The following is a 19454-nucleotide window of genomic DNA, read 5'->3' on the forward strand; positions in this document are numbered from 1 at the left end:
CCCTCTGCTCGAAAATATGATACAAGCTTGCTAAATCATTTTGTGGTCCAAATTCTTAACTGTTGACAGGATATTTCCATTGTGGTACATACTGCAGAATTTTAAATGCTATATTAAAAGTCATGAACGACGTCCATAACTTCATTGGTGGTGTTTCATAGCTGAACATAGGGTTAGAAGATGCTTTTGCTGCATTCATTCGTGTTGTTTTTGAAATCTTGACTCACTGAACATAAATGGATGATCAAACAGCATGAAAAATATTATAAAAATTGGGATTTCCGCACATTATGTGTCTACTGCGTAAGATTATAGCTTCACCTGCATGCACCTTTTACAACATTAGTTTTTATATCCAAGATCTCAATAAAATGTGTTGCTAATCATCATATAAGGATAAGATTCCGCTGTCTCTGATGAAATCTCTTATTTGTATTAATGCACAAATTGCTAAATTTACCTAAAGGAAGCTTAGTGTGAGTGTACCTTAAGAGATATTTTCATGGCAACAAACTTCAGCTATATATTCAGAAACTGTCCTACAAATATTCAGGACCATAGCACATGGGTCACCATAGCATGGGTCACCATAGCATTAATAATAATGATACTAACAGCAAGAATAACAATATTGAAAATTTTTACTGGTCAACATGGTGAACTCTAATAAGAAAAGAAATGTTAAATTTGAATCCTGTTAATGTAACAAGCACCTTTTTAATAAATCAAATATGAGGTATGAGTCTCTACGATTTCCGACGAAATTGAACGCAGCATTTCACCCATCAAGTTTGTTCGGTGGGTATTCCCATATGACATGAACGCAGCACAAAACGACGGCAGGCAGAGGTGAGGAGTCTGGATCATGTTTTCATTCCAGCGGAGGCATACGTGAACGACAAAGGACACTGTAAATAAAGATCAGCAGGGCGGTTCGCAGAGCACGTCGAGGTTCTGTCTACAAAGAGAGGACATTGATGTTGGTTTTAGCCAACCAGCTAGCACAAGCTGAAATTTGTTAGCTAGCTAACGGAGGACCCTGTTAGCTAACTGCCACCATCATCGCTCCTAGCCAGCTGTGCATCGCCCCGTCTTCCTACGATGGGAAACGCAGCAACTGCCAAGAAAGGCAATGAGCAAGAAAGCGGTGAGCACCTGAAAACCACCCAGCTAGCCTGTTAGCCATCTAACGTTAGCCGCTGTACAGGGTGAGCTTGTTTGTCACGAAGTCAGTGGAGAGCAGCCTTTTAGCAGCTGCTGTCCAGTATTAGCAGACAACACAGTAATATGGGCTGCAGAGAAGAACCATCTTTGATAGGGCAGTTTACAAGGTGTGTGAAGTTAGCTCCTTCGTAATGGTTTCTGTTAGCTTATCTCACTTGGAAACAGAGTCACAGATGATGCAACTAGCTAATTATTTGAAGCGACGTATGTGCAAAGGGCAGGAAGGTCCTCACCATCCTGTTGAAGGTTTCCCACAGCAGTGAATGCAAAGAATCATCCTTGGCTCAACGAACTGAAAGCTTTTCTAATTATGTCACACTGTAACGTTAAACTGAAGTTATCAACGCGCCATGTTTATTTTCCAAAGAGCTAATATCAGCCGCCTAGAGCCAGATAACAGCATCAAACATTGGTTTCTACTAAAGCCTCAGTACACGGCCTAGTCACCGCTAACAACAGGTACCTGATAACGAGTAACACACAAGCTGCTTGATGTGGTTAAATCAGGCTAATGGTTGTAATAAATAAGTGTGTGTTGCTTCTAGTGTGGCTTTGTTTTCCAAATGTGGCCTACAAAATGGGTAGCAGCAGTTTCTATCCAACCTGGTTAACAACGATGTGTCAAGTCAGCTGTCCACAAATGCACTGTAAATCAAAATGCCATGCCTCGATCTCTGCTGCCTTACAGTGACATTAGCCTGCTGTGTTGATGCTATAACATAAAGGTTGGTTGAATGGTTGCACCCTTCCCAGTCAAATTGCACTTGTTGAATAGCTGTTGGCAATCTCAAGTCCTCCATCAATCCTTTGAAAGCAGTGGCCAGAGGGCACTCTGTTGTGTTTGTGGTGTGTTTGTCAGTAATGACCGAGGTAATCCACTAAACTGTACCATGTCTAGTAGTCTGTCTGGAAAGCGCTGATCTTGACCTGCTTTCTGATTGGCAGCAGTCCATACACTCTAGTAGCCTTGTGACTCAAGACACCTGTAGTGTGTGCAGGGACGGGCTGAGGCTTGTGTACAGTAACACTGTGGTGCAAACAGCAAGCTTCAGAAACACATGGTGTTAACACATTTTTGCCATGTAGATTACTCTCCAGACTTCAGGTATTTAACTATCCCGAGTGGCCCAAACTGGTGTAACTCCAACACAAACCCATATTTCTAGCACACCATATGCAGCATGCGGGTGAGTTCATAAGAGTGACGTTAAGCACAGAGGAAAGCTTGTTGAAGGCATGCATTGTAAAACTTAACCACCAGAGAGCACAGTGACCTGGAGTTAACTTCTCTTTATGTCAGTCAGTGAGACTCACAGGCGTATATCCTTATCAGCTCTGAATGCACCACAACTGTGCACTGTTTTTGACATAATGTTATGAGACTGGCTTATGCGTGTGCTGTGCTGACTTTGTATACCTTTGTCAAGAAAATGTCACTATTTTGCATGGGAGACCAATAAGTTTTTTCAAATGACACCACATAGACAAAGCAGACAGGCCGTTGATACTGATGCAGAGTACTTGAACAGGAAGCTTAACTTCATGTGGTTAGCCAAGCATTGCAGCGCTCCTGGCTGCATACAGGAAGCTAGTATCGCTTGTTGGTCTTCAGGCTGAAAACGGTTACTTTGCGAGTGAGCCCGTGCACTCACGCATCACCAAATTCATCTCAAAATGGCCCAAGGAAAGGATCAGTCCTTCGCCAGCCGTTTTTTCAAATATTGTAAGAGTAACCAAGAGCACAAAGGACAAGAGAGTGAGGCACCTCGTATCTCAGAGTTCACCGTCATGTGGGATAAGTCGAGTAAGTGCAGTGTTTTGCTTTTACACTTAAAATGCGTCAGACGCCTTCTGCAGCTTGGAGCAGGATGAGTCTCAGCTTACAACTTGTACTTCTTTGTCGGGAGGACAACTGATTTGGATGAAGCTCGTAAAATAAATCAGGCAGTATATTAGTGTAAATTGTACAGGACTTTTAGTGGTTTTGATACACCTGTAAGTTTGATTATTGATTTTTTTCATGCACCTGGGTGTTCAGTTGGCCATCATTAGTTTGTCTAGTAGGTCTTAAAACGTCAAGCATCTGCCCAGTTTCACAACCTTTCATTGTTTAGACTTTCTCCTCACCTTCCTCTTCAGGCTCACAGTTGCTGTGTTTGCACACATTCTTGATCCACCAGTTACTGCAGCTTAGGCATAACATTTTATAGAAGGGGCCATTTGTGGTGCTTCAGTGGCTTATTTCATCTGAATATCTCTGTCCTGTCATTTTCGTGTACTGTTGTTCAAGTATGAAATGTGTTTTTATGTGTGCTTTTGACAATGTCTTTTCAATCACTGTTGTTTTATATTCTTTGTGAACGATGTTTGTGGGTTTACCTAATCTCATTCAGTGTAGGATAGTGAAAGCCTCCTCCGGTACTGGTAAGAAAGAAAAGTTTGGTCTAAATATTTGAAGACTACCTACCGCACAAAATTAAACCACTATGAAAATAAATTTCCACTCATTGTTTAATTTTAAAGAACTAATCAACATCTGTTTTAATGAAGATGCTGTAATATAGTATATAAATATTGCTGACTATTGGTTTCAGCTTGATTCAACGACAATGGAAGAAATAGGTCGTCCAACCAAAATAATCCTCTTGTTTCAATGCAGAGTAATTTAACGAGGTGTAGCTCCTGTCAGGTTTTAGGAGTCCCTTACGTCGTCTTTTTCAGTGTCATTTTGTCGTGTGTTGCATTTAATCCACTTGAATCTCAACTGTTCATGTTTGAAGCACTTCATAAATGTTTCTTCCTCTCTTTCTCTTCTCCATCATTTCCATCCATGTGGGTGAATGTTCCTGCAAACCCTTGGTGAACTGTAGAGACTTTTGGTATGCTCATATTTTCCATGAGCCGTCCTAAGTCACAGAGAGAGCACTAATTCTGCAGTCCAGGCCTGCTGGGCTTGTGTTACCCTGCACATAAATATTAGTAAGATTGAGGTTAATTAGGACAGCCTGTTAACATACTGTACAGCTCCCACACATACAGTACAGCAGTCCGTCAGTGACAGGTATTCATTTAAATCCGCAACTGCATACCAAATACACCACCAACAAGACATTAGATACTTGCCATGACTCTGTGACTTTGGACATCTCATGTCTGCTGTGACTTTCACAATTCACTGTCTTTCTAATGCCTGCACTGTAGTCTCAGTTCTGTTCTGCATTTTGTCCTTTTTCTCTGCCCATTATTGCTGCTTCCCCCTTCACTCCCACCTATTCCTAAAAGGGATGCAGAATAGCTTGTCTCTGAATTGGCCAGTTCTGTAAAGTTTACATGAGCTCTTTGCATCACTTTATAATTAGAATTTCCTGCTTAGACGTGTGGTTTTGAGTTTTTTAAGGAGGTATTTTTGTTTTTTTTGCTGTTTTGTCTAGTATAGTCCTGCATCCCCAGTACTCGACCTTTGCCTGACCTTAATGCATTTCCCTGGACATGTGAACTGCCTTTGTTTATTTTCCTGAACACGTTGAACTGCCCCAGTTTATTAGCTCCCTCAACATTTTACCTGACCTTGTGAGAGTGCCAAAATGGCAATTGTGTAATTAAACTTTTGTCTCTTTTTATAGTGAAAGAGTTCTTAGCTAAAGCCAAAGAAGATTTTTTAAGAAAATGGGAGTGTCCTCCACAGGTAAGCTGTTCTCTCCTCTAACTTTAATGTTCCTTTACACTAAACTGAGATGAAATGAGTGGACATTTTGTGTCATGGCGCCAAGCCACTTCCTGCCTCAGATCTTGTTGACTTGAATGCTAGCTGATTGTGCTCGCTGATTGAGGCATTTGTTGTATTTTTTTTTAACTGAATCCTTTCAATCGTGCGTTTGTTGACTCACTTTCACTGATAATGTGTTTCCTCAGAGCACAACAGGCCTGGATGACTTTGACAGGTTCAAGACTCTGGGCACTGGCTCATTTGGGAGAGTTATGCTTGTCAAACATAAAGAAACAAACCAGTTCTTTGCCATGAAGATCTTGGACAAACAAAAAGTAAGTGTACTGGTTTAAAGAAAACAGTTTACCCGCCTCGCAAGAACTAGTGTCTGGTTAGTCTGTGAGAAGCAAACTCCTGCATGCTTGACAAATGCTGTAACTACATAAGCGCTGTGTGTCACATAAAAGGAAATGGAACGTTTCCTCTCATGCACTGCCACCATGTTATCGCTGGAAACCTCAGAGACGCTTCACATGAGAGTTTCGATCTTTAAATACTGATGTGAGAGTCGTAGGAGGAGGTTAGCGCGTCCTCGGTGGGTTGCTCACGTAGCAGTCCTCTGTTCCCTTGAATTTCACACTGTTCGTGTAAGAGGTGAACCTGTCTGACATTTTGTTTCAGCTGTACTGCTGAAAGACTTTCCTTTTTACAGTTTATGACGACTCATTTGGCTCCTTTTTTTTTGTTGCTCAACACATTGTGTGCTGAACATTTATTAGTGCGTCACAGCGGTCTTAAAGGATTATTTTGTGTTTTTGCATGTTTGTATCTCACATGCTATTGTTCAGCATTTCACATTGCTGCTTACCATTTCCCAAAGCATGCCATGCATTTACAGGTTAGTTAATGTGTTTAGATTTTCAGTGCAGTGTACAAATACAGTCGGTAATTCATCAGAGTAACTGTCATGGCCTGTTGTTATTATCATTGTGATGCAGCTGAAGCTATGGATTGAGATAATGGCTGACGGTCTTGTGTGCTGATGTGCTCGTTTGAGTCTCTGGCATCTCAGACTGGAGAGTCTGCCTGTGAACACGAGCCTTTTTAAACCAAGGACCTAGCAAATTAGCACTTGCCTGTCTGTTATATCTGTGCTTGCTTATTTTTAGTCCTCTGACTTTGATTTCCTGACAATAGCGCTCATGAATGCACCGCTGCCAAACACCTGACTCTAAAGTCTCTTCTGTCCGAGCTTCCCACCAACTCATGAATGCACCAAACGGGCAGACTTTTCAAGTGCCCTTTCAACCATGCAGCAGTCACCCTTAGCAAAAATGAAACCAGAACACGATATTCACTCTGATGCATTATCTGTCTCGAGCATGTTTTATGTCTGTGCAAGTTGATTTTCACACCTTACTGAAATGTATGTTACCTGACTGGAGAGTGGAACAGACACAACGTCAAAACGAAGAAAAATATTGCTATGCTTTCAAAAATGATCATCTGAATTAGGCATACAGAGCACTCAGAAATCATGAAAAACCCTGAATGCTCATGGTGTGCCTCGTTTTTTTTTCAGGTGGTCAAGTTGAAGCAGATAGAACACACACTAAATGAAAAGAGAATACTACAGGCCGTTTCCTTCCCCTTCCTCGTCAGATTGGAGTACGCTTTCAAGGTACATGCTGGCACCCACCTCTTAACACAAAATACATGGAGACCACAGTGTGTTTATGCGTTATCCGTCAATCTGATTGGGCTCTATTTTTTCTCAACCTGAGGAACACTCATCAGTTAAGATGTGATCAGCTGTCATGCTTCAGAATATCCTTGACTGTGCTTAAAGGTGTCTTGCTTTGATCGACAGGACAACTCAAACCTCTACATGGTGATGGAGTACGTGCCCGGTGGAGAGATGTTCTCACACCTCAGACGTATTGGAAGGTTCAGGTATAGTGTACATAGAAGTTTACATTTTATTTTAAGTATTTTGTTTTTTATTTGGATTGCTGTGTCGGCCACAAACAGCTGGGCAAAGACTTACCACGGTGCTCACAGTGGTCTGGATGAAAAGGCTCGAGACAGGTGGATGTTGAGGTGGCTCCAGAAGAAGAGACTTGTGTTCATACATTGCACCGATGTCTGACTGACCCTCCCTCCTCCCATCTTTCAGTGAAAACCATGCAAGATTTTATGCAGCTCAGATAATACTCACCTTTGAGTACCTTCACTCCTTGGACCTCATCTACAGAGACCTGAAGCCTGAAAACCTGCTTATAGATCAACATGGGTACATCCAGGTAGACGATCTATGTAAAACTTCATAATAGAAAAATATGGAAAAGTGTGTTGGAAACATTCGAGAAAGAATGTGTGAACCTGCTGTTTGTCAATATGAAGACAGGTAATACAAAATAAAATGGCAAATTGACACATTTAGTCGGTTTGACCCCGATTCAGGTATTTAAAAAAGCTGACGAACAAACAAAGGCTTCAGATAATGTTTCTGAAGTGTAGTGCATGTTCACTTTGCCCTTCCTTCTCTCATCACCCTCTTACTGTTCTGTCCTCAGGTCACAGACTTCGGCTTTGCCAAAAGAGTAAAAGGCAGGACCTGGACATTGTGTGGAACTCCTGAGTACCTGGCTCCAGAGATCATCCTCAGCAAGGTGAAGCCTTTCTACCCAGCTTAGATCATCAGCGGATAAGATTTGTGTCTGCTGATGTCTGTGGCTCGTTTACATCAGTCATTGAACAAAAGGATTCGTGAGCATATATTAAACATCAATTATGTCAGGTTGTCCAATTACTTTCTAAGATTCCTAGTTCTTAACATTAGGGGACGTTTATAGAAAGTGATCCAGTTACATGTTTATGATGTAAATGTGCAGAGCCAGCATGTCACTCCAGTGTGTTTCTGAGTGCTCTGTATGTCTGAAGGCTCTCTGACTGTCATTACCAGACGTTCACTACTTTACCAAGGTAGTTCAGCCAAGAAACCAACCTGTATCTTGCGGAAAATAATGGCTTTTAATCTGTTTCTGATTCTTTCAGGGCTACAACAAAGCTGTGGACTGGTGGGCACTTGGAGTCCTTATCTATGAAATGGCTGCTGGTTACCCTCCCTTTTTTGCTGATCAGCCTATCCAGATCTACGAAAAGATTGTGTCTGGCAAAGTACGCAGAGAGTCTGAGAGTTTGTTTGAAATATCTTAATGCTCTGTCATTTCTCTGCCTGCATTTTGTTTCTCTACTGCATATTTCTTATTGTCATGTACATACTGTAACCAGCCATAATTGGCTGAAAACACCTGATGGTGCTTGATAACCCATTGTTCCCATCTTTCTTCACTCCTGCAGGTACGATTCCCCTCTCACTTTAGCTCCGACCTGAAGGATCTGTTGAGAAACCTGCTCCAGGTAGATCTGACAAAGAGATTTGGGAACCTGAAGAATGGTGTGAATGACATAAAAAATCACAAGTGGTTCTCCACAACAGACTGGATTGCCATTTATGAGAGAAAGGTAAGTATTTATTGTACCAAACTGCATTTCTGAATCCAGTAATCCAGATCTGTTACTGTCCCTCATTTGATTCTTGCTTTGTCTGGCTTAATTAATAAATAATCAGACAAAAAAAAAATCCCTATTTTCTTCTGCACTCTAAGGTTGAAGCCCCGTTCTTGCCAAAGTGCAGAGGACCAGGAGACACAAGCAACTTTGACGACTATGAAGAGGAGGACATCCATGTCTCACAAACAGAAAAGTGTGCAAAAGAGTTTGCTGAGTTCTAGTGAGCGGGCTGGAGTCCCATCAGGGCTCTCGTGTTTCGGGATATTTGCACTCTCCTGAGGGTTAAGGTGGAACAGAGGCCGTCACGTGTTCAAAACAAATGCCTCGTTCCTTCATTCCACACAGCTGAATGAGGTCCTTCTTGCCATGATCCTGCGTGCAGTTAGCACTAACCTATACACAGGCACATTATGCAGACACCCCTGGTGCTGCAACACAAAAATACTAGACCACGTTCTCATTTTTTGTCTTTTTTTTTGTCTTTTTTTTTTATGTTTGCCACCTTTGATAGCCTCCCTCCTCCTGATTTCAATTCAAATAATTGTTTGAAAAGCAACATGAAAACTAATATTATGCCCATTTTCAAGAGGCACAAAGAGTGATTGATTGTATTAGCTGGTATTGCACACATTGTGATTTAAGCTTTGGGAAAATTGAAGGGATTTTTATTTTATTTCATTTTTTTTGTAACATTGAGTTTGCCAGTTATCTGCGTCTGTTACATGCCTGAGTGTTTTTTAGGGTTCAGTTTATTATTCATTAATCATGAACACTTCAGAAGTAACCATTATTCATCATCATTCTGGAGCCCGTAAGACCTAGAACCATGTATTTGTGCATATAGAAATATACATATATGAGGATAAGATTTTCAAACACTTTGTGTTGTTAAAGCATGACCAAAATTCAAACAAAGAAACTAGTGTTTAGTGAAGGAAACGCAACACTGATGACTCCGTGTGTGTCTGAGTTTTAGCACTCAGGCCTTTGGATTCTCGAGAAGACTGATCAATAGTGACAAGTGTTATTATGAAGCAGGAACTTGTCAGTGCTGTAATAACTGATCAATTGTAGCATTGTTTTATCCATATCCGGTCACAGGCCATGTCCTTTTACCTCACACTAGTTGTATTAAATGAATGGAATGAGATGATATATTTTTCAGGTACAACTGAAGGGGTTCGAGTATGTCACTCCACTCAACAGGTCGTCTGTCTTTGGTACGTCCAAAAACGTATGATTTGCAGTGACGTGGCGTTTTCCGATAGCAGGAAGGTCAGTTTGTTAGATGCTCTGAAGAGTGTGTTGGCGTGGATGCAAAGCAGTGTTGTTCACATGGACATATTTTGTCCATTCTGGGGTTTTTTGTTTGTTTTTTTTTCCAACTTTTGTTGTCAAATGCTAGCTGTGCTTCAGCAGAGCACTCGGAAGTTATTGTGTTACCGCCATATTTGTTTTATTCTCATTTTTACTTTTGCATGTTTGCTACATTTGTACAGCGGTGTCACAACAAGCTAATAGTTCCCTGACAGTGTTCCCATCTTTTTTTTTTTGCTGTTGTCGTTTTGTTACCTTTAAATCGTTTCATGACCTAGGACATCGATGCATTGAACAGGCAGTTTTTATGTGAGTGACATATTCCTCTGCATAATCCCATGAGCGCAAATGAAACCATTAACCATGAAATAATAACAGAAAACTGAAATATCATAACCTAAAAGTATTCATTCATCTTAGTCACTACTTGGTTGAAGCATATACTTACCTCAATTATAGCTTGTAGTCTGTTTGCATCATTTTTAACCAATTTGTACACTGTGATGGAGCAATATTTGCTCATTCTTCCTCGCAAAATTGCTCAGGCTGAGTTAGGTCAGTTAGAGAACGTTGACGGACAAAAGTGTTGTGCTCTTGTAACAGATTTTTAAAGGGAATAAGGTCAAGAGTCTGACTTTGAAGAACTTTTTTTTTTTTTTTCACTGTTAACCTCTCCTGTTAAGTTATTGTCTACACATATTTAATACATATTTTCTCCCCTGAAGAGGAATATAAGTTTTATGAGAGTTTTCTATCCTGGGCACCTTTCATTTCCTGTGATTTCTGACACGTTGCCTGTCCTTGCTGCTGAAATGTAGTCCCTGCTCCCACAAACTCCTCACTGGCATGACAGGTTGACATGTGTATTTAACAGGGGATCGTAGAATCTGTATGTCCGAGGTTCAGTACCCACAAGGTCAAGGTGTCCACGTGTTGAACTTCCAGATGTCAGAAAAGCCCTTATTGCTCCTGCGTCTGCAATCCTTTGACTCTCTAGAAGGGAAGTTTGTCTCTGCCGTCCACAGGGAGGTCAGAGTTTGAGGTCATGTCTGCAGGTGGGACACTCAGGGTCGCTGGGAAATCAGAGTCGAACATTTCAAATCACAGTACAATAATGCATTCGTTGACATTCTTTCAATTGAACATCTCGTACGTTTTCTGATGTTTTCATCATTATTTGACATGGTGCTCAAGTGTTTGTAGGTGAGAAAAATGCAATTTAATCAAGTTCAACAGTCTTCGACAACCAAATGTGAAAAAGCTTTGGGGACTGAATGCTTTTTTTAAGGTACTGATGTACTGTGTATGGATATTGGCTATGCCTGAATTTAGCTTTGTTTCATATATTGAGCACATGATGTGACATTTTATGTAGCCCTGATTTCATTTCAAAAGGTACAACTGTTTCTATTTTTATTTATACTAGAGATGTCTAATAAAATTACCTTAAAAATGTTTAAACCTGCATAGTTCTCGGCATATATAAGGAGATTCCAACTGTTTTACTCACAGAAGTGTTGTAAACAGTGAATATATTGGATTATTTATTTGTACAACTTTTTTTTTAATTTGCCCTTATTCAAAGATAAAACATTTATAGAAATAAACATATTTACCACAGTTAGTACACATTGATGCCTCTCATGCCTATTGAAAACTGTAGCCTCTTAATCTAATTTATTTTTTCTTTTTCTTGTTTGTTTTATTTCTTTCTTTGGAAATTCACTTAATAGAAGGCGTTCTAACATGTTTCCCAGTCTGAGGGGATGAACAGAATGTAATTGCGAATCAATGACATTTTTTTTTTTTTTAATTTGGACAGACTTTTAAAGCTACACCTGGGAATTCAGCATGTTTCAATCCAAACTGCCTGTGTGTAAATCTTCCCAAAAAGTGTGTAGGAAATCCACAGCTCTTCTTATGTGTCATTTATCCCCCGTGTGTAATAATGTTTGTCATATTTGATGTAAATGATGGCACTTTTCCCTGAGCCACCTCACCGTCCTGACTGAAAGAAATCCATTTATGAGTTCTTCATAGCTAGTCACACATGCCAGTATGGGATCAATAATCTGAAATGTGTCTGTATTTAGTTTGTGGGATATTTTGCACATCATTTAGAAGGTTGCCACGTTTTTCCCACCCATATTTACTTGTGTTTGCAAGGGGAATATACTTTGCTGTAGCAGATTTTATGTAACAAAGGATATGTCACTATAATAAATTCTTTTTATTAAAAACTATAATTGTGATGAGAGATTGTTGTATGTGTAGTAATTGCGCTGATGTATTTCAGCATGTGGCTGGTTGTGTTGAACTACAAACGGCGTTAAAACGGTTAAATACTTCACTTCCCATGATTCTCTGCTGTCATGTGGGCGAAGGAAGCTAAACCGATGAAGAAGGGCTAGTTGGCTTTACTTGATTAAATCTTGATTTTATCAAATTAATATCGCCGTTTCTTTATTTGTAAAATATTTCGGTGATTAGGCAGTTTTTCGTTATCTGAAGTACGTGTATTTCTTGGACGAACTGGTGTTGTCAACCAGGAATCATCTAAAATAAGGTAACTGTTAAATTTTGTATTAGCGAAGCAAGCTAACTGTTCCTGTTAGCTTAATACGAAATACGAACAGGTAGCGATTAAATATTAGCTCTTGTCATACAGCGTAACGTTACTAATATATTGTGCTGTACGGAATTGTACCGAATTTAATTTTATTAATGTATGTGGCAATTAAGCCAATTTCATGTTGTATGTGTAATGTTATTCTAGTATTTTTGATCCAGCTAACAACGTGAGTTTTAGGTCGTCATTTTCACACACTGCAGCTCCCTGTTGTCAGTTATTGGCACGGTGCTAACGTTAGCTTTGCTCTTTAGCCATGTTGCGCTTGGCAGTGTTCGTCCTGTTTATCAACTGCACTCTCTCACTGTCATTGCAGTGAGGACATCCACTGAATGCCAGACTGCGAAAGAAAAGCAATGATGGTGTCTGAGCTGCCAACCCATTGAGCTCTCCGAGAGAAGACATCTGATGAAAACTTACTGCAGCGTTACTGATTGTAAGAGACACGTTTAGTCTATGAAGGCTAAATTTGTGCTTCCGCTCAGAGTCGCATGGGCTCAGTGAAAACACAAGCAGTCAAACTGCAGAGTAGTTTCTGTTTGACACATTTTTTGTATACTACTGAAATCCGTCAGACCCTTTGCTAGCTTCACTGTGAACTCATGTTTTTGATGCTTAAACTCACATTAACAACTCAAGATCCACATTAACGCACTGTTAAAGACGCACACGCTTTTAAAAGGTACCAATTATGTCCTGTTTCTGAAATCAGAAACAGGATCATTATTAGGTTTTCACCAGGTGTTTAGTAAAGTTTATGTATTTTGTTTATTGAGTTACTTACAATACAGGTCGGTACAGTTTGTGGTTAGTATTGGTTTGTGTGAAGTTTCTACATGTTGTATCACCTATTTTATAGAACCTAGTGATTTATCTTTTAAAAACTTTTTTCACATAATTATGTAGCCTGTTAGATAGTGGAAAAAAAACAGTGAAAAAATACAGACGGCAATGGCTCCAAATGTCGTCTTATGTCTGACCAATTGTCCAAAACCCAAACATATTCAAGTTACAGTGATGTAAAACAGAGAAAAGCAGAAAGACCTCACTTTTGAGAAGCTGGAAGCAGACAGTGTTTGACATCTTTGGTTGATGATTAACTTACACGATTAATTGAGTAGCTGTTATCTCTTCTCGACTTATCATCTCCACTCGTCTCTGAAAGCTTCTTAAGTTAACAAATGTGTCAAGCTGAGTGACAGGACTACGTGTTTAAAATGGTGCACAAACACAACAACTTGAATTTTGTGATGAACATTGATGTGGTGATTATTATCGGGTGTATTTATTTATTTATTTTTGCAGCCGGCATGGAAGACAAGGCAAATGGCTCTGTTGACACCAAAAGGTATCATCTTCAATTAGTGTAAGACGTTTAGTCAAAGAATGTGTTCAGCAGCTGTTACAGTCGAGTGTACGTGCGCATGAAGCTGAATCCATTCACTGTGATCCCACAGCCCAGTGGAGAACGGTCAGATGCCGGACCCCGCCAACTGGGGGGTCACTGACGTTGTCAATTACTTCAAAGCAACAGGGTTTGAGGAGCAAGCCACAGCTTTCCAGGATCAGGTTGGAGTGCTCTTCCTGCTCAGAATTCCTGTCACGTGATGAAAACCAACTTGGATGTCAGTCAAATATTTCTCTCTCCACCTGACAGGAAATCGATGGCAAGTCGCTGCTCCTGATGACGCGTAACGACGTCCTGACAGGGCTGTCAATAAAGCTCGGGCCTGCACTGAAAATCTATGAGTATCACGTGAAGCCACTGCAAACTCAACACCTGAAGACCAACGCCTCGTAGCACCGCAGGCCGTCAGTACGCCCCACCTCAGTGACAATCATCGTGTCAGGAGACCCCAGGTTAGCTGCAGCTTCACAAAGACTCCTCTGGCCACAGTGGCACCTTAACAGGATTTGAATGCTGTATGTTTTTATAAGCGTGGACCCCAAAATGGGTTGCACATGGAGTTCACTCAGCTGTTTACCCTTTCAGCCATTCTTATTTCTGCTGCTTGAGATATGTATTTTTATTTTTTTGTGTATTTTATTTAAAAGAAGAAAATTGGGGGGAGAACATGATTTTGTGTGTGTGTGTGTGTGTGTGTGTGTGTGCGCGCAAAGTGAATCAACTATGTTGGTTGAAAAAAAAAGTATTTGTATATAAGATTATATATAGTTGTATGTTCTGTCGTACCTAAATACTTTGATACATGCAGAAAATTATTCTGCTGCATCCTATTTTGCCCTAAAATCGGTTTTTATGCCCGAATCTGCGCAGCTGAGTCCATTAGTCATCCTTAGCATGCAACAATGAAGCAGTTTTGTTTTCCCAGACACTAGGAGCTGACCGAAAGCCTCTTTGTTCCTGCACACCTACATTATCTAGTCCCAAGGCTCTTGATATGAAAATATTTGTGGATATATTCTTATTATGTTCCTACCTGTGGTGCTTTCAGCATTGTCGCGAAGACAACTGTATTGAAGTTTGTATGACCAATGTACATGTGCAACATAACACTGGAGTTTGAATATCTGAATCAAAGATTTGCAATAAACGGTGCTCTTTTCTCACCAAAGCACAACATTAGTTAATGCATTTATTCATAGTTTTTTTCTCATATTAATTCTTTTTTAGTTACATATTCACATGGCCAAAAGCTTTAGCATGTTTGGGAAATCTTGAGTTGAAGTTGTGTTTTAGACAAAAAATCTCTAAAAGGTCATTCTTGTTCTCAGAAGTTCTTTTGATGTGCAGATCACAGGAGCAGCAGCATTTTCTTCACAGCTTGGCTAGCTGTTTCCTGCGCACTGTCCCTGTGATGTTGCCTGAAGGGTTATCCAGGGGCAGAAGAACCTGTGAGGGGAAATTACATGTCAGTAACAAAGTCATTTCATGACTTTAAAAACTTGAAATGTCTACTGTTATAACAGAACTTACTTCATCTTTGTTGACGAGGCCCATTTTTGTCATGTCTATGGTGAAGTAATGCTGGTTTGGCATGACGACCTCTATTTCATCCACCTGGAAGACAGAATACTTACAGCCAGGGTTTTTCAGGTTGAGCCTGTTGTGCATGTGACCTTTTATGTAACTTCACGTTGTTCCACTGGAAGTTACACAATTAATGCTTTGTCCCCCAGGCATTCATTCCCTTGTCTGTACCATGCAGTGACTGTGTTGTAAATGTACTGTATGTGTTAAGTGGAGTAATCAGCCAGGCAGTGTTTGTAAAGACACAAGCTGGTGTGTACATGTACTGATTCATTTCTAGCTTTATTTTCTCTTTTGACAAGTATTAATGTGTTGGAAGTATTGATGCTACAACTATAACAGATTTTACCTGTCGCTTTGATAGAAATATTATCATCTAAAATGTAGACTTACCTCACGAAGTCTTCCCAGGACCAGAACCTGTGTGTCATAAAGGGTTTTCTGCACGGAGGGTGAGTACTCTCCACGGTCGTAGGGGCCAGCAAATTTCTCAATAATCGTCTCCTTCACACACTTCCTATGAGAACGGTGAAAGCATGTCACGTCACTTTTAGGATTTTTGATATGTGCCTCATGTATTTGAAACAGGAGAGATTTTCCATCTGTTGTGTGTTGTCTTCTACAGAAAATTACCACGCAGCATCAAAGTCGACATCCTGAGTGTTGTAGCGCCACCTAGCATAGACAGAGGTGCAGAAACACCTGTCCTTGGCCTCTTGCAGAGTAGTGAAGCGGTCTCGGAGGAAACCCTGGAAACCAGACTGTGTGGTTTTCAGCACCGTCATGTTCTTCACACCGCTGTGAATGACGGGGGTCCCTGTGTGGGGCGCAGAGTCGGTGAGTGTGGAGCAATCAGAAACATCGGGGAGTATTTTGTCATGTGATTTCAGGCCTCACACTGGACCCCCTAAAATACAAGACGGGGCCCATCACAAGCCTGTCACCAGCAACATCAGTGACATGCAGCAACGCTAAGGGCCATAGCTTTAGATCCTTTAGTCCACCTGCACCACATTCGAAGCACAGAGGATTTAATCTTTTATCCTATTTTTCTGATCTCATCTCTTAACACATTGACCTGCATTTTATGTGTGAAAGGTGGCGACCAATTATCCCACATCATTTTTAACATATATACGAAATACTGAGCTAGTGAAGCCCTTGAGGCTGCTTCAGGATCTCAGTCCAGATCAGGTGTGTCCTGCTTAAACTTAGTCTGAACACCTACTTAAAGTGCAGTTGTGGTTTCTACAGAAGCAGGTGAGAAGTTTGAGCTCCTTCCCACAGGATTTGTTTTTAATGTGCAAAAATAACATACAAGCAAAGGCATCTTCATCTGCATTCATTTAAAATGCTGCCTGTGTGTATGTTTGTGTGTGTGTGTGTGTGTGTGATTGTGCTCACCATTGAGATTCTGTTCAACATCACAGAAGCGACAAGCTTCTGGGCTGTAGATGAATGCATGAGCATGCTGTACCCCATTCTGAGGAAAAAAAAAAGAATAAAGGACACCTCTTATAGTGGGATAAAATGAATTAGCTCTTCTGACCCAATATCACTGCTGGTGTGTTCATAGGGGAAAAAAGACTTTTTAATATCATTGGTTCCACTTGTGTGTTTCTCATTATGACGAGTAAAAGGTCCAACATGAAAAAGGCAAACAGAACAGATCACTGAAAACTGTTTCACCTTCTCCAGCCTTCTCCATGGAGCCTCCTCCATGTGAACTTTGGCCCTCAGCACATGGTTGAAAGAGGTCAGGAAGTGATGACAGATGTCCAGGGAAAACTGCTCGATGTTCTTTACCTGGACAGTTGTGCAAAAGGCAGAGCGACGGCCTCTAAGTAAAACCATCTCAAAAAAGTGAGTAACATGAGCAGCGATGTTATCTAACACAGTGGTTCCCAACCTTTTCCCTTAAAGGACCCTTTTTTTTTATCATTGAGTAAACTGACAGCCGCTGACTAAGCAACACATTTTATGGATGTTTCATAGTATTTTCACGGCATGACAGTAACTGTACAGATAAGATGCAGACATATTTTGTGTTTTTTCTCCCTGACACTTGGTCATTGTTGTATTAGCTCTTTGGTTGTTTCAGCTGCATGCATTTCTAATGCAGGATGAGGCTGTTTAGCAGTGAGTGAAGACCCTGTGAGCACAGCTTGAGTTCAGATCTTTCTTTCAGATTTTTCTTTAAGTTAAATAAGGAACTTTATTTACTAAACTTTAAACAATAACAATTTCATTTACTTTTCTTACTGTATAGTTTTTAGACAAAGTTTCATACACTCTTTAAACTCAAGAAGGACTTGAAACACCCCTGTGAAGCTTTGGTGACCTCTAGTGGGGTGGACGGATCCCTTTAAAATTCTGGTGATGAGTAGAAAGAGGACTGGGTGAAGCGTAGGTTCGACTACACTTCACCCATTCATAGCCATGTTATTCATCCTACCCCCTTGAGCTTGGCCAGGGCATGCACGGTGTTCTTCATGGTGTCGGTGGGGATGATGTCTGAGTTGTCTCCGTTCAGATAATCCTTGCGTGATTTCAGTGTGAGCTCCACGTCAGCCTTCAGCTCGATGATGTAGTGGTGGCCCCCTTGTCTCCTGATGACCAGGACCTTCACTGTGTTCTTGCCATAGCCTGTTCGCACAAACTCCACATTCTGCATACACAAAGAGCAGATTTCTGATGTGTTTCCAATCGTTCATGAACCAGCAAATCAATGTTTTGCTGATATTAACCGCGGTTGACTTATATATATCGTTTTTATTTTTCTTCTTTCCTCTAAAGTTGGTCTTCAGTCAGTTTGTACTCACCTGTGGGAATGAGCCCTGGAGAATTTGTGCAGCACTTTCCATCATTTAGATTAATTTCCTACCTTTAAGGGATAACTACAAAATGCCTAACCATCAGAGTTTTTTGATTTTTCTGTGAATGTGTTACATGTACTAACAGCTGTGTCCAGTTTCATTTAATGTCAAACAAACTGGTCCCTAATTGGTGGTAAAATTATATCACAGTAACAGTTTGCATTAAGGTACACATATTTACCATTAACTAGTTACTAATCAGCACCCACATTAATGGCATATTGATTCTTTATTGGTCATATTCTACAATTATTAGGCCATTAACTAAAAGATTTCCCTCAATAACCCCCTGATTAGTGATTACAGACATTGACAGTGAGTATGGTTGTTGTTGTTGCAAATGCATTATAATGACTAAAAGGAGCCAGTATGCTAGTTGATGGTGAATATGTGTACCTTATGTAAAGTGTCACTGATAAAATAAAATTTATGAAATTTGACTCTACTAATTGGGTTTAGCTGCAGGCAAAATGGAAAATATGCAAATTGATATTGTTAGGTTTCTTGAAGAGGATCATTAAAAGCAGTCTCAATGCAATAATGTTTAAAGTCAATAAATCAATCTCCACTGCCAGAAGTATTTTACTGTTAGTTAACAGCATCAGGGTTGACAAGTTTAGAGTGTAGAGATGGTGATTCATGGTGAACGCTGGCCCTGTGGTCGTTTACCCCACAGATGAGATAAACTCCAGTGCTGATTAAAGGTAAGGTAAGGTAAAGTAAGGTAAGGTATGTGTTTTAGAAAATGTTTGTTTTGTTTTGTTTCTGGTATGTATAAGATAAGGCATGGTTACCTGATTTGAAGCAGTTGCCATGGTGCCTTCTTTTCCTTCACCTGCTCCCTGTCTGTCCTCAGTCCCTGTCGTCTCACACAGAAAGCGTCTCTACCAGGGAAGGAGGATTTTGTGTGGGGAGTACCCTTGCACTTTGGTTATTGGCGTGAAGTTCAACCGGTTTTACCTGTCCAGTGTTGACACATTACAAATACACACAGTAGTCTTGCTTTATTACATGTGCATGTAGGATGTGTAGAAGATGTAGGAAAATGCAAATCTTTTTGTTGTGTTGAATTCTAACCGGCTTGTTGTTTACTTATTCACAGCTCCTCTCGGTCAGGTTGCATATTCACACTGA

General features: G+C 40.4%; 3 protein-coding genes across 5 annotated transcripts; 2 read left to right on the forward strand and 1 right to left on the reverse strand.

The window, feature by feature from the left end:
• Nucleotides 1–812: 812 nt before the first annotated feature.
• prkacba (protein kinase, cAMP-dependent, catalytic, beta a) lies at nucleotides 813–12080 on the forward strand. 2 transcript variants are annotated; one of them, XM_076725883.1, is made up of 10 exons: nucleotides 813–1147; nucleotides 4848–4909; nucleotides 5137–5265; nucleotides 6513–6611; nucleotides 6801–6883; nucleotides 7107–7233; nucleotides 7507–7602; nucleotides 7988–8110; nucleotides 8294–8458; nucleotides 8602–12080. In XM_076725883.1, the coding sequence occupies exons 1-10, from the start codon at nucleotides 1102–1104 to the stop codon at nucleotides 8725–8727; spliced, it is 1056 nt and encodes a 351-aa protein (XP_076581998.1). In that variant the 5' UTR covers nucleotides 813–1101; the 3' UTR covers nucleotides 8728–12080. The 2 variants fall into 2 exon arrangements, with proteins under 2 accessions (XP_076581998.1, XP_076581997.1); XM_076725882.1 differs by lacking the exon at nucleotides 813–1147 and adding an exon at nucleotides 2776–3028.
• Nucleotides 12081–12195: 115 nt separating this feature from the next.
• Nucleotides 12196–15034, forward strand: samd13 (sterile alpha motif domain containing 13). Of its 2 annotated transcripts, none has more exons than XM_076721412.1 (5): nucleotides 12196–12389; nucleotides 12769–12888; nucleotides 13758–13800; nucleotides 13910–14021; nucleotides 14110–15034. In XM_076721412.1, the coding sequence occupies exons 2-5, from the start codon at nucleotides 12861–12863 to the stop codon at nucleotides 14251–14253; spliced, it is 327 nt and encodes a 108-aa protein (XP_076577527.1). In that variant the 5' UTR covers nucleotides 12196–12389; nucleotides 12769–12860; the 3' UTR covers nucleotides 14254–15034. The 2 variants fall into 2 exon arrangements, with proteins under 2 accessions (XP_076577527.1, XP_076577519.1); XM_076721404.1 differs by having other exon boundaries at nucleotides 12207–12389; nucleotides 12773–12888.
• Nucleotides 15035–15112: 78 nt separating this feature from the next.
• Nucleotides 15113–19195, reverse strand: uox (urate oxidase). Its single transcript, XM_076721389.1, has 8 exons — nucleotides 19115–19195; nucleotides 17900–18112; nucleotides 17134–17250; nucleotides 16849–16927; nucleotides 16078–16261; nucleotides 15838–15961; nucleotides 15391–15474; nucleotides 15113–15306 (listed from the first exon to the last, which is right to left on the reverse strand). Exons 1-8 carry the CDS (start codon nucleotides 19133–19135, stop codon nucleotides 15232–15234), a joined length of 897 nt encoding a protein of 298 aa, XP_076577504.1. The 5' UTR covers nucleotides 19136–19195; the 3' UTR covers nucleotides 15113–15231.
• Nucleotides 19196–19454: the final 259 nt, after the last annotated feature.

This window comes from Chaetodon auriga, chromosome 3 (genome assembly GCF_051107435.1).
Source record: "Chaetodon auriga isolate fChaAug3 chromosome 3, fChaAug3.hap1, whole genome shotgun sequence".
Lineage (NCBI taxonomy): Eukaryota > Metazoa > Chordata > Actinopteri > Chaetodontiformes > Chaetodontidae > Chaetodon > Chaetodon auriga.